Here is a 15289-nt window from a genome sequence, read left to right as displayed (position 1 = left end):
ATCAAGACGGCGATCACCAACTTCATGAATAGACCAGATGCCTGTTTAGTCCTACATCACATGCATGACAAATTCATACGGTACAAGATAGTACGAAATTTAAAGCTGCCATGAGTGCTACGAGAGAATAGTGTAACTATTCACTTCTGTTTAGGAACCACATGATAATAGCAGTTAACAGTTGCGTCTCTAAGTTTAGTCTCTAATTCTCTGTCATTCTTTCCAGCCTTGTATGATTACAAAGTGCGGGGATCTTCACACAAGAGAAATACATCATACAATATGATATCGATTAATATATAATAATAGACTTGAATTATTTACAAAGTATACAGAATAAAAACAACAACTTACATATAGCTATAAAATATATAATATATGTATAATTCAATAGACTATAAATAAAACTTAAATTACCAGTATTGGACAGATTTTTTAAGGTAAAATGCAACATTTTAGATTAATTATATATACTAATCGACACCTGCAAAGCCCTGCGAACCTTCGATCGCTTTAATTAGCTTATCCTTTAAGTGTGTGTAGCTTTCATAAGGAGGAAGATCTAGTCGATTGAAACTAAAATAAAAATTGTTTAAATTAATATTTTTAGGATATAATGCTTTCTAGATGTGTATTTATCACAGTTTTCGATCTCATGACCTTATATTTAAATGAAATATTATATTGATATGGAAGTAAACAGCAATTGATTGCAACAAAAATTACATTTTATATTTTTGACGTTTAGATTTCCACTCCGGAAATAAAAAAGAAATAATTTAAAAAATTAAAATAAGGAATTTATTACACCTATTGTTGTTTACACACACACACACGCAGTGATCAACCCTGCCCCTAGGAACATGTGTATACCAATGTAAGAATGGGATCCACATGTCCGGAGATCAAACCGGTCACACTTCGCTAGTCGAAGTAGTACCTATCTGACCCCCAGGCTTTTCCACCACCCCTCCTCATCGTGTGACTTACGTGAGGAGGCTTATGATCTGAAATTTACTTAAGATGCCCTGGGTAATAGGACATCCTCGGTTTTTAGTGAATGTGGTTATGCCACCTAACTGTAGGGGTAGCCACATCTAGGCTTTTCTCCCTATTTACTTAAAGAAAAAAGAGCGTGTGTTCCGACCATAGAGCCATCAGCCTGAGCTGATGACTCTATGTCCGGAACAGAGTGTGCTCGGTCACTCAGCCGCCGATTTGGCAAAATAAATTTTGTTCTCCTCGAAGGCTGAGCACCCGAGAGGGGTCCGGCCACCAAGCCCATGTATGCCGCACATGACCTCAGTGCTCGGATTTCGCGAGTAGATCTTTCATTCGATCTGCCTTAAGGGCCTAGTCCGCGGAGCGGTATATAGAAGGCCTGACGGCCCCTTCTATATTTGCTATATAAGGTAAATTTACGTTAAACGGTTTAATGAAAAGTATGAATATATCAATATGAATTTACGTTATTTAATCAGAAAACACATTTTTTTTTTTGGACTTCCTTGTGTCTTCGGGACTATAAAATGCCTGGGCAACAATTCTTTCCTTTTTTCCTTAATCCTATTTGTGTGCATGTATTGGGGTGTACATTCCCAAGTGTATAATGCTCTCACACACCCCGGTGTATATTGGACTTATAATTACCTATAAACCTAAAAACCTAAAAAGAAAAGCGTACCCTCTCGCCAGAGTTTTTTTGGTGTGTTTTCTGATTGACTGCATTTCTTTGTTCGTTCTTCTTGCAACCATCTCTTTATTTATTCGTTCGGGTTCTCCCTATATCGAGCTATCTGTTGTTTTGGTCTTCTGTGTACCGTCCTTATGTTTTCATTGTAGTTAGTCAGCTCTCTTAACATTCTGCTTGGGTGGTTTCTTAGTCCGTTGAAAATTTCATATGCTCTCTCGTCTAGCGTGCGTAGGATTCTTGTTTGTCCTGAGTCTCTATATACGTATCTCAAGGGTACGTACCTTGGTATCTTAAGGGCATCTCTGACTATTTGATTCTGAGTGGTCTGTATCTTTTTCCTGTTTGTTTTACAGGTGTGTCCCCACGATGCGGATGCATATGTTAGGACTGGCAGGATAATACTATTCGCAACCCTGGTTTTGGTTTTAAATCGTAGTTTACTTTTCCTTCCTATAAGTGTTGAGAGCTGACTTTTCAATGCTTTGGCTTTGTGTACTTGCTGATTGATGTGCTCAGTGAACGTTAGCTTCTTGTCTAGATGTACCCCTAGGTATTTAGCCTGGTTGGTCCAGTCTACTGGGGTGTTTTCGATTGTAATTTCGCGATTTGGTTCACTTCTTCTGTGATTAAACATTACAGCCTGTGTTTTGTCTGGATTTAGTGTTATTTTCCATTTTATGCACCATCTTAGGAATCTGTTTAGTGCTCTTTGCAGATGATTAGCTGCATGATCCGGGTTTCTCCAGCTAACAGCTATTGCTGTGTTGTCAGCGTAAAGACTCAACAGAGAGCCTGGCTCTTTTGGCGTGTCGGCCGTATAGATGGTGTACAGGTAAGGCGACAGCACCGCTCCCTGAGGCACACCCGCCTCCAGGGTCCCGACTTCGGATAGGGTTGCCCCTATTCGAACTCTGAACCTTCTGTTGGCAAGATATGACGCAAGGAGGCATGTCATCGCCTCACTGTAACCAAATTCATTCATTTTATAGATGAGTCCATGGTGCCAGACTCTGTCGAAGGCTTTGCTGACGTCCAGAAAAGCTGTAGCTGTGTACATTTTTTCATTAAATCCTTTGGTGATAAATTCTGTAAGTCGTAGTACCTGTAATTCACAGGAGTGTTCGCTTCTGAACCCGAATTGAGCCTCTGGTATGGTTCCTAGCATTTGTGATTCTTCATTGAGTCTTTTTAGTATGACTCTTTCCGCTATCTTGCTTATAGATGATAATAAGCTGATAGGTTTGTAATTTTGCGGAAATGTGCCGTTTTTACCAGGTTTTGCAATCATTATTACGTGTGCCTCTTTCCACCTATCTGGGAAATATCGTAGTTTTAGCATGCTGTTTATTATGTTAGTGATATAAACAATAGCTTTTGTTTGTAGATTTTTCAGCGCCCTATTTGTGATGTTGTCGGGTCCTGGGGCTTTTTTGGCATTTGTCATTTTTATAAGTTCCTTTATTTCTTCGGGAGATGTATGTGTAATACCTATTCTGCCCTTATTTTGAAGTTGTTTTTTCACTTCCCTGTCTAGCTCATTTGCAATCCTTTTGTCTTCTACCGTTCTTGTGCGGTAGGCTCTTCTTCTTTTCCGGTTTTTCTCTTTGATTAGGTTTTGAAGTTCTATACTTATATACCTGAATCTTCCTTTTTGTCTTGTGATTGTTTCGGTTTTGGAGCTGGCATCGATAGCATTGTTTATTGCTTGTTCTAGTTTTATTACACTATCTTCTAGTTCTGTAATATTATTAATTGTTGGGATGTTACCGATGTTCTCGCTCACAATTCTTCTGAAGTTTGGCCAACTTGTCTTCTTTCTGTTGTGGGGCTGCAAATAGTTCAATTCTAATGCGCCCAGGGTCAGGACGATTAGGTTATGTGTCGAATCGCCTTCATTTAGAGAGTGTATCTCGTATTGTTGACCCACGTTGTGTAGGATTGCAATGTCAAGATACGTAGGGAGTTCTCCGTGGAAACATGTCGGTTCTGTTGGTCCGATGACATGTGTGTTCGGTCTGTTCTCGAGATGGTTGCAGAGATATCTTCCGTTTCGGTTGGTCGTCCTGTCAAACCAGTTGTTGTTTATTAGTTGGCGCTTTGACAAAATGTGACAGGTGACTCATCCGGCCTGGATCTTCCAGACAGATAGCCATATTTTGAGTTGAAACTTCCGAGTTGGTGTTGCATCCTAGGGTCGATATCAAATCAATTGATTGAGTGTTTGTGTTGTGTGTTTATGTATTTTGTATTATGTATAATTGTAGGTCATGTGTCTCTGACCTATTAATCCATTAATATTTATATATTCTTGTTGCTGACTTCTTCTTTTAGTATTGACAACCAAAGCCTGCTATATTTTATGATGGGTTTACTATACATTTTTCTTCAATAAGTAAGATGAGGGCTGCTTCTTTGATTTTTCCTTTTTCACGTCTGTTTCTTTCATGACTATTGATGCATCTTTCCATTGTACTCTGTGCTCATTGTTCCAGACATGTTTGCATATCTATGATTTGTCGAAGTCTCTGTTTTTGATGTATGATTCATGCTCGTTTATCCTGACACTTAGTGGTCTTGCGGTTTCTCCCAAGTAAAAATTGTAGCATTCACAGGGTATTTTATAGATGTAGTTCTTTGATCTCTCTTTTGTGTTGTTTGGATAGAAAAGATCTATGTATTGGTTGTTTTGAATGTTGTTGTGATGTATTTATTTCCTATCCTTTTTATGTTGTAACCTATCCTGTATTTCCATGTTAGGTGTTAGTTCTCCAATGCTTAGGTAATCAGTCGTATCTTAAATTTATTTTTTAAACCCATTTTTTGTATTCCTCCACTAATTTTCTCATTATGAATGAGATATCTTTATCGTCACTTGCTATTACCTCCTGGTCATCAGAGAGTAGCAATGTATACAGAGGGGTTTACTCCATTCTATATCTATTTTATAACATTTTCTGCACCAGGTATTCTGTATGCCTCCTAAATATGTATTTTAAATTGAATCGGGGACACGCAGCAACCCTATCTCAATCATTTATGGATCTTTTGAAGTTACTAATAGAAATTACGTCTCTTGATCTAATAATCAAAACAAAAGTTATGATGATTGGATCGAGTCTCGAGTCTCCTCGAGAATACAAAACTCTGCTCTTTTGAGCACACACAGCGCAAGGATATCCCGAACTCAATCTTAGATTAAAGATGCACCTGATATTCTCTACATGGGCTCACACCACGGACACATCTGATTTTAAATAATAGGTAATGAGATTATCAAAAATACTTATCGTAACCTTCGTAAAACAGACGAAACCATATCAAGCAGACCTAGAATATTGTTTAGGTAGGGTTAAAGGGTTGATAAGGCATAAACTGGACCTAGACATGGCTTCCGAACAGTTTCAAGAGGTTGTAATGTCGGCGTTCGAAGACAAATTGTCCAGATAAAGTGAGGGATTCCAACGTATAGTACATTCTGAAAAACAAAGAAGTGATACTGGGTGCATTTCTCGATATAGAGGGAACATTCAACGCAACAAGTGGAATTCATCTAAGAGGAATAGATAAAACAAGTTGCAGATGGATAGAATACATTCTGAGGAGCCTTGTGATATACGAAATGTTACTGGGGGATATAGTGTCAGCACAGGTAGCTAGATGCTGTCCAGAGGGAGTCTTATCTCCTCTCTTGTGGAATCTCATCATGGATGGACTGATAGATTCAACTATCTCAGTAAGAGATAGAACGCTCTGACTGTCCTTACAGAATGTACTTTAAATGTAGGGTTTATCATAATCACCCAGAAGTACAAAATCATCAAATTTGCCAGAAGGAAAAACTGAGGGAGATTGGGTCCTATAAGTCTAAATGGTATAAATCTACATCAGGCGAGTGAAGTAAAGAACCTTGGACTAATATCAGACTTAAGGTTTACTTGAAATCAACAGATAGAATGAATAACCAAAGGAGCGGTAACTACGTTAATGATAATTTCCAGGCGCACTCATGGAAAAATATGGGGTTTAAAACCTAATATGTTAAATTGGATTTATAACATGGTGATAAAACCAACAATTACATATGCATCAATGGTATGCTGGCCAAAGGTACAGCAAAAACGTGTCCTCCTTAGACTAAGCAAGGTGGAGATGTCATATAGACTGCGAGAAAACAGCAGTATTAATGTAATTAGGACTCTAGGTTAGTGTAGGAATGCCAGGAAGAACTTGAAAGACTGCCGGAACATAGCAGTGACACTGGTATGGGTTACAGGTCATCGGGGAGTATTATCAACGGGGACTGTTTCATGAAGACTTAAGCTACAGACTCTGCAGCAGAGAACTTGATACAGTCAACCTTATTTTGAATGACAGCGACGCACAAGATTGTAGGCAACAAACACTTTTTGAAGATTGCCAAGTGACTTTAAAAATATATGGTACACTAGACCTATACAAGCTGGTACAGATTTCCAGAATTTTGGAATGGGTATCATCAATAAATGGAAGATGTACAATAAGCCAATCCGCTGAAGTTCGACCTGTTTATAATAGACTTTCGAAAAAAAAAACCCACTTACTACATATAAAAATGAATATATTTGCTTAGGAACCGAAACGTTTAACGAGTCGATAACGTTTTAACAAACTACATTAAGCTGTTGTATTAGATAAAGAATAATAAAACAGTCTTTTAACTCTTAGATATAAGAATTATTAGCACTCAAAAATAGTTTAAAATTATTATTCTTCTGAGAAAACACAGTGCTCTGTTTAATTCCATTAACTATTTTTGCTACTCTTATATTAAGAAATGTAGAATCTATCGACGCATAAACTTTTAATACCTATTCTAATAAAAAAATATGCTTGAATGAATTTTTAAGTGATTTAATGTTCTTAGAGAAATATCTTATAGAAAATTACTTACCAGGTATGAGCACGTGGAAAATTATCTAGTGTTCCCCATTTTTCTATCGTAAACAACTGTGGCCCGTTGCTGCCGTACAATTCTTTAAAACCGTTCATTGGTACTCTAGAGGTTCCAGTAACAAATTGTAACAATCTAGCCCTCATTTCATTACTAAATGATAACACAACCTAAAAACCAAAATAGTTTTTTTACTAAATAGTTAAAATACACAGTTGATATAATGCACATTGGATTTACAACAAAAACTTTTAGTAGCTTGATTCTCTAATTAAAAACTTCTTTTCTCAAACTAGGTAAAGTCTCTGTTTACTTTCAAAAGTAGTAGAATTGATATATTTATTACAAATAGCAATTTTAAAGAGATTCTGGAAGATAGGTTTGGATTAGTCAGAAAAAGACCTTATTATTGTATTTCAGCATTTACGGGACATAGACGAAAACTAATCAAATAATCTATGGATAAATACAGACTTTCTGGTTTTCGTGTTCAGAATTGTATGTTCCTTTTTAGAGTTTCGAGTTCATAAATACACGAGGTCAATTACTATCGTGATTTTCAAAGGATCCCAACAGTTTGTGTGAAATAATTTCTCAGGTAGTTCATCTTTCGATGAAAAAATAATTATTGCTTTTTTGGATTCTGGAGACGCTCAAGAGAAAAAGTAAACACTGGTGGCACTCAATTAATTACAAATGTAAAGATCAAGGAGAATTTAGAGAACTCTTTTTGCTGAATTGCGTGAAGATGAAGAACGATTTTTTTATTTCAAAAAATTTGAGTAAAAAATCTAGCTATATAAAAGGCTAGGATGACACATTACAAGGAAACGCAGTTTGTCCGGGACGATAACTCCTAGCGCCACCTAGGAAAGAAATCTGAACTACCAACTGACATGGAAAACAAAAACACAGAATGAAAAGCCAGTAGCAACTCGTTCCTGTGAAACAGGCAAATTTCCCTACATATGGAGGTTCAGGAAGAGGAACAACCTTCTTCGGGTGGAGCTGACACACTCATAAGGACTAATGTCCAAGTGTGTGTCGGACCTACGGAAGAAGGAATGTTCACAAATCTAGAACCGGCCATCTCTTCGCAATGAAGAGAGAAATAAGGCTCCTGCAGGCCAATCTTCAACATGCAAAAGCCGCATCGGCAACGCTAGTTAGAAGAGTGGAACAAAAAGGCATTGAGGTGGCCCTCCTGCAGGAGTCTTGGAGGATAGTTGAGAAGATTGCTGGCCTATCAACTAAACAAGGTAAGGTTTTATACACTCCCAAAGCTATAAGGCTAAGGTCGTGTATAATTCATAGTAATAGAGTAGATTGTAGACTAATCCCGATGCTCTGCACCGATGATATTGTTACAGCTGCTCTAACTATAACCACGGAAGTGGGAGAGAAGAAACTGGTGGTGTGTTCAGCCTACTTTCCAGGTGATGAGGCTCTGTGTCCACCAAGCATTATAAGCGACATAGTTGTATATTGTCTAGGAAAAGGATTACAGCTCATTATAGGATGTGATGCCAACGCACATCATACCATATGGGTCAGCACAAACATCAATGCAAGGGGTGTGACGACTGGTGTAAACAAGAGAAACTGATAGTCAATGCTCAGAAAACACAAATCGTCAACTTCACCAAAAAACAGCACTACAAGGCCTAAAACCACCGGTGCTGGGAGGAACAGAGATTTCATTTGCTAAAGAAACAAAATACCTTGGGGTGAATCTTGATCATAGGCTTACATGAAATACTCACATTCTGAAAACCACACAGAAAGCTACTATGTCCCTGGGAAGATGTAGAAGAACGTGCGGTAAGAATTGGGGACTTAACCCCAAAATGACGCTAGGGTTATACACAAGGGTTATTAGACCAATGATAACCTATGGCTCGGTGACGTGGTGGACAAAGATGCAGCAAGTGGGAGGAATAAGGCTGCTAGGTAATACACAAAGGCTAGCATGCCAGGGCATTACGGGGGCCATAAAACCAACTCCTACAGCAGCGTTGGAAGGCCTGCTGAATCTACCACCACTTCATATTTTTATACAGGGTGAAGCAAGATCAGTGATGCACAGATTAATAAATAGTCAGCGACATATAAGCCAGATGCATGGTGCTGACAACAGAAAGCTAATCGAGGAGCTAAAAGCCGATATTGTGATGGGGCAACCTATCGATGCAACAGCTACGAGATATAGCTTTAACAATAAGTTCACAATTAAGATACCAGGCAGGGAAGACTGGAATAAAGGTGTACCCATACAAGCTGCTGCTACCTGGTACACGGATAGCTCAAAAACGTCGGAGGGTGTGGGAGCCGGCATAGTAGGGACAAATCAAGGGATACATTTCCCGGTAAGTTTATCTAAGGATGTGACAGTTTTAAAGGCGGAAATAACAGCAATCCATCACTGCGTGGAAGAAATAGAAAGACAGGAAAGAACGTTATGTTCAGTTGCCATCTTCACAGATAGTCAGGCAGCGCTTGAGGCACTCACTCTGTAGAGGTCAATTCTAAGCTAGTATGGGATTGTGCGTGTGCCCTAAATAAACTAGGAGACCGTAGCAAGGTTACGATAACCTGGGTACCGGGGTACGAGGGCCATAAGGGCAATGAAAAAGCAGATGAAATGGCCAAACAATGCTTTAATGCCATCCATTGGACCGGAACCCATTTGCGGCATTGCAAAGACAGTAACAAGAACGACTACAAGGAAGTGGGTAGCTCACAAATCTCTGGAATGGTGGAGGAATTCACCAGGACAAAGACTAGGGAAACAGTTGATTACAGAAGATTCGCCAAAATTTACGGCAGAACTAATAAGCAAAGACAGGAAAACAGTTAAAGCCATAGTACAGGGCACTGTAAGCTGAATGGGCACTTGAAGCTGATGGGATTATCAGATGATGACCTATGCAGATTCTGTCACCTCGAAGAAGAAACAGCAGAGCTCATTCTATGTCAGTATGACAGTCTGGAAAACATGCGGATCTTTGCATTAGGAGAGGAAAATCCACCGGCAAATAGCTACATGGAGTAGTCTCGAAGCTGTTAGACTTTTTAAAAAGGGTCAGGTTAGAGAATGTTATCTAGTACTAGAGGACCACAATAGATCTTAAAAGGTCTCAGTGGAATAGGCCAAAAGGCCATCTCCCTAAATCTATCTATCTACCAACTGACATTTCAACCTATTGAGCCAATCATATTTTGTTCTTGAAACGATTTAATTAACATTTAATTAACAATACTAATAGTATTAATTACATATTAATATAATTAATAATACGAATCATTTTTTCAAAAAATTGCCAAAAATATTGGTTACTGTAATTTTAAGGCAATATTTATTAAGCAAAATAACTTGAAAACTTTATGTTACTTTATATTTACTTGGTTTAGCGCCAGTCCTTACACCTCCCGTTAACTATTTATTAGACAGATAAAAAAGTATTATATATTATTTATTTTCAAAATAAAGTGCCGAATAAGAAGTTATCTGGAAGATAAATTGTGTTTTTTGCAGTTTGTTATATGTTGTAGGTTATCACGAAATCAAAAATATAACCTAAATATTGTTTTTTAGTATAAAGATCCGGTATTAGAAGATTTAATGAAATCGAAGAGTATGATGTTTATGTAAATATGGTGTAATACTTACAAGGTATACTAAGGATATAGGTGGATGAAAGCTCTTTAAAAGTTATTAAAGTGATAGATGATGGCTGATAATTTAACAGGATGTTAAAATTTGAAGTAGATTCATTCAGGGCAACGTATGTGGATCTACTTAAAATTTTAACATCATATAAAATTATCAGCAATCATAAATCTATTAACGATTTAATAACATTTAAATTTTAACCTATTTATTTAGTGGTTTTAAAAATGTAAACCTAGTAAGTAGTAAACCACATTTGCCTTTACCTTGGTCAACATTTAACTTTTTACGTTTTTCTTAATTAAAGTGGTTTTATACTTCTTATTTTAGTTAGCAACATTGAAAATGGAATATTTATTCCAAAAACGTTCTGTGATTTAGCCCGAAAGGTTTCTTTTAAATAAATATACCCTTAATAAAGAATTTTTTACTAAAATTTTTTGGTTTTGGTTTGATTACTAAAATTATATTTAGGAATACTGTATTATAAAGAACACAGACCTTTGGACGCGTATTTAAAAATATCTGACTATCAACCCAGATACAAGTAACTATGTTAGATAAAATAAGATATTAGGTAACCGAATAATCAATTTCTTCTATAGATTTTGAAGTACTTTAACAGTAGAATAAAAAAAAATGTTCCTGAACATCAGTCGTGTTCACCAAGTACTTTGTTTTGTTAAAAGCCGTACAAATAATAACAGCTAGAAGATATAAGAGTACTACATCAACTTTTCTTAGAAAAAATATAAACTTACCCTCCAAAACCATTGAATCACAATATGATTTGCATGATAATCTCCTTTGTACAATGTGTTGACTTTCCAATCTTTCACATCAATATGTTGAATACCGCACATCAGTAATTCCAATTCGTGTTCATCGAAGATTTTAATAAGATTTAATGGTATTAAATCGCTGAATCCTTCTAGAAAAGCGTTCATTTGTTCTTGTACTCTTCCCACAAACCTCCATTGGATTATGCATCTAAAATAAACGTGTTACTGTAAGCCAAATACGAAATAACTATGTTTTTTCAAATGTAAATAACTATGTTTATTCGCGTCGTCTCAAAATGGCGACCGTTGAATTTTTAATAACCACAGTGTGAAAAACCACCTTTAATACTTTGATAGTGTTCAACTGTAATGGAAATTCTGTTTCTTTATTTATTGAAATCAGTCAAAAAGCGCCATTGACGTTTGTTGTTGATTAAATACATAGTCGGTAAATGGACAATGGGCGGAACAGTCTTTCTTACTATTAAAGAACAACATCTATTTCTACATAGTCCCCGATTATAATAAAATTTAAAAATGAAAGTTTGTAATTAAAAAAAATAATAATGGAATTTTAAATCACGCTTACTTAATGTAATCATCTTTGTTGGAATTATCTAAATTAATGTCCGCTCCTCCTTCGATAAGCTCGTGTACTGATGTATGACCAAATGATTCTTCATCTACAGAAAACGTTAAATCTAAATCCGATGGATCATTCTCCTTTATCCATAAAAGAGACTTATAGTATTCAGAATCAACCGACTCCATGTCTTTTAGATCAATACTTTTCGTCAACATCATCTTATAAAAAGGTCTTATAAAGAACGCTGTAAAATAAAAAAATTAAAATTATTTAATATTAATATTAAATAAAGATTAACTTTCATGGGTTATAACATTGATTGTAGTAAAATATATTACCATCTAATAATTTTCCATGGTAAACGGCCATGCCTGCGACTCGTCCTATAAATTTAAAATAGCTGAGATGATCTTCGTTGCAAAGCCCTGAGAACGGATTTATTTGTAATGTGTAATTGTCCCTAAAAATAAAACAACATTACATTAAAACATTTTAAGCTTATAACAAAATACAACAAAAGAAAATAGTTTAGGAAAGAAATTTAGGCATAACAAAAAAAAATTACAGTTGGTACAGATAAATCCCGATGCACATAATACGCGTCATAGTAAGTGACGTCACATGATACCGACACAAAATATTTACGTCGTAGGTCTGTTCCTTCTTAGAATCTTTTAGCCAACTACACTGGAATTACAGCCACTAGACATATTTTATTATACATGCGTAGAAATAATATATGAAGATTTCTATTAATGTAAACTTAAAGAAATATACCATAACTTATTTCATTTAATTTGTATAAGTGGATTATAAAGCGTTTTTATGAAGCACACTTGTCCGGATCACACTTTAACTGCGATCAAACGAAGGTGACATTTTGGTATAAATTGGTAATACTTATTTTACAGTTGCGGTGTTGACACTTCAGATTTGTTTTTATTATTTACTATTAATTAAACTCAGTTCTTTTTAGAACATTATTGTGATTTAATTCTTCTTTGATTCATTATTTTGAACAGGAACGAGATAATAACGGTCCAATTCTACCGTTGACTGCCGTTAGGGAAGTACGTAATGTATTTTTTTTATATGTTTATGTAGATTCTTAAAATATACATTCTTGTTTTAGCGTGTAGCTGCAGCTTTAAATTTACATTATTTTAACTGTGAGTTCTATCTTTCCGCCCGTAAAAACTAATACACCTCCAACATCAATACCCAAAAAACGTACTAGGTTTAAGTTACTAATACTGAAATAATAAATACAAGCGAAATTCATAATACAATTCATAGTATCTACGAACGAAGTAAGTATAATTTTCGTTAGATATCATAAAGTGTATATTAAGTTAATTCTTTTCAGAATAACATGAGACTTTGACCTCTTTATGGATTTAATTGAAGGAAAAAGAACTATTTAGTGGTTGTCGTATGTCACTCAGTATTGTACTAAAAGATATTGGTTTTAAATGGCTAAAAGATAATCCAAGGCGAGGACTGATGGAACAGTCTCGTATTGCTGCAAAGAGAGCAGAATTTTTGAGATTATATCAAAAATATAAACATGAAGAACTTTACAAGTTTGTTTTTATAGATGAAACTTGGATTTTTTAGAATGGATCTATATGTCGCTCATGGCAAGATAAGAATAAAAGAAGCGTAAAATCTATAAAAACTGATAAAAACGGTAATATATTTTTTTATGTTGAAAACATAAAGGTGTTGAAATAATTTTTTTTGTAGAATCACCATTCTTCATGATGGTAATGAAAATGGCTTCATTGTGAGTACAGAGGCTATATTTTTTCTCTAAATCGGCTTTAATGGACTCATGGGGAAATGAATCAAGCAAATTTTTTATTGTGGTTTGAAAATAAACTATTCAAAAGTTGGCCTGAACCATCCCTAATTATAATGGATAACGCTCCATACCATAGCATGTTGTTAGAGAAAGCAACAAACATGTCTTCAATCAAGACTGAAATAAAAGATTGGTTAACTAACAATAAACTGCCTTTTAATGAGACAATGTTGAAAAACGAGCTTTTGCAGATTGTTGCGCAGTAAATACGCCTAATGAGGGTTTAGTTTAGGTTATTAATATTTATTTTCAGAAACAAGCCGCCTCCAAAATACATTGTAGATAATTTAGCAGAACAATATGGCCACAAAGTAATAGGTCTGCCACTACACCACTGTATTTTCAATGCTATAGAATTAATATTATGCCACCACACCACTGTATTTTCAATGCTATAGAATTAATATGGGGAATTACTAAAAAATATAACCTATATTGGTAGAGATGGCTATAAAGAATGTGATGCTTTAAACATGTGAAAAAAAGCTCTATAAACTGTTACCCCCCAAATATGGCAAAATTCTATTAGTCACACAGAAAATGTAATTAAAAAGTGGCAAGACCGAGAGCATATACTAGATAGACAGGAACTTCTACCTATTATAAATAATATAAACGGTGAGAGTGGTTCCAGTAGCAGCTGTGATATAGACAGTTATTAGTAAGTAAAGCATCTTATGGCCACTTGAGCAATAAATTAAGCTTTATTTTTTATAGGTTTAAACTGATGATGAAACCAAGTTTTTCTAAAAAAAAGAGCCTGGCATTTGGGAAGTGCCGAACAAAATTTTTAAAGAAAAAAATTAGGAATTTTAAAATTTTAAAGAACTTAAATGGGTAGTGTTATTATAAAAAATATTAATAGTTCATTAATAAGCAGATATAAAATTTTATTCACCTACATCTAGTAATAACACGCTATAAGAAGTATTCACTTCTGCCGGCACTCCAAAAGTGATACGCTCTTTTTTTATATTACGTCTCTTTCCTACTCACTGAAACTAAATCAATAAACTTAAGCCGTCTGTTCATAAACAACGGCATACATCCAAGACATCCATAGGACGATACACTGGCAATTGTAAGTTTTGTTTTGACAGCGTTTGTAGTATGATTAATTGATTGCACCAGTGTTGCTGCTTTAAGAGCCAAGTTCCTTCGTAAATATATGGACAATCTTAATAGTGTGCATTCCAGAGACCTTGTTCTTTTTTTACGAAACATGGAGTTATTTAAGGGGAAATAAAACAATTTCATGGCAAGACAACAGAGTTAAAAGTGTACGTAAACCAGAAGGGTAAACGTTGTACAATTGTTCACGCTGGTTCTTCGAAAGGATCTGTTATTGAAGGAAATTTATTACATTACTCGCACTGTGCAAAAATTGGAGAGGAATAACCTTGCTTACCGCAATAAATAAAATCTTCACCACCATCATACTTAAAAGATAAACAAACAAGATTGAATTTCGAGCTGATCAAGCAGGCTTTCGACCAGAATCCTCCTGCATAGACCACATTAACACTGTGAGGGTAATAATGGAACAATCGGTTGAATGGAACACACCCCTATACATGGTTTTTGTTGACTTCGAGTGTGTCTTTGACAGCTTATCTCATGCTGCTTTATGGAAAATTTTAGAGCTAAAAAACATCCCGAATAAAATAATTTTTATTATAAAGTCACTGTACACTGAGGCGAAATGCAGCGTGACACACAATGGAATCAACAGCGACGAATTTGACATACTTACTGGAGTCAGAC

At 35.6% G+C, this 15289-nt stretch overlaps 1 protein-coding gene across 3 annotated transcripts in view; it reads right to left on the bottom strand.

Moving 5' to 3' along the window:
- Positions 1-281: 281 nt before the first annotated feature.
- Positions 282-15289, bottom strand: part of Nedd4 (E3 ubiquitin-protein ligase Nedd4) — a 144687-nt gene continuing 129679 nt past the window's right edge. For all 3 annotated transcript variants that reach the window (XM_072523307.1, XM_072523309.1, XM_072523308.1), the window contains 5 exons: positions 12000-12121; positions 11665-11905; positions 11055-11283; positions 6624-6793; positions 282-576 (listed from right to left, as the gene is read on the bottom strand). In XM_072523307.1, the coding sequence (XP_072379408.1) occupies positions 474-576; positions 6624-6793; positions 11055-11283; positions 11665-11905; positions 12000-12121 (865 nt within the window). In that variant the 3' untranslated portion in view covers positions 282-473. The remainder of the gene's footprint in view (positions 577-6623; positions 6794-11054; positions 11284-11664; positions 11906-11999; positions 12122-15289) is intronic.

The sequence above is a fragment of the Diabrotica undecimpunctata genome, chromosome 2 (genome assembly GCF_040954645.1).
Source record: "Diabrotica undecimpunctata isolate CICGRU chromosome 2, icDiaUnde3, whole genome shotgun sequence".
NCBI classification, from domain to species: domain Eukaryota; kingdom Metazoa; phylum Arthropoda; class Insecta; order Coleoptera; family Chrysomelidae; genus Diabrotica; species Diabrotica undecimpunctata.
Note: the sequence above shows the minus strand (reverse complement) of the source record. Positions and strands in the feature narration are given on the sequence as shown.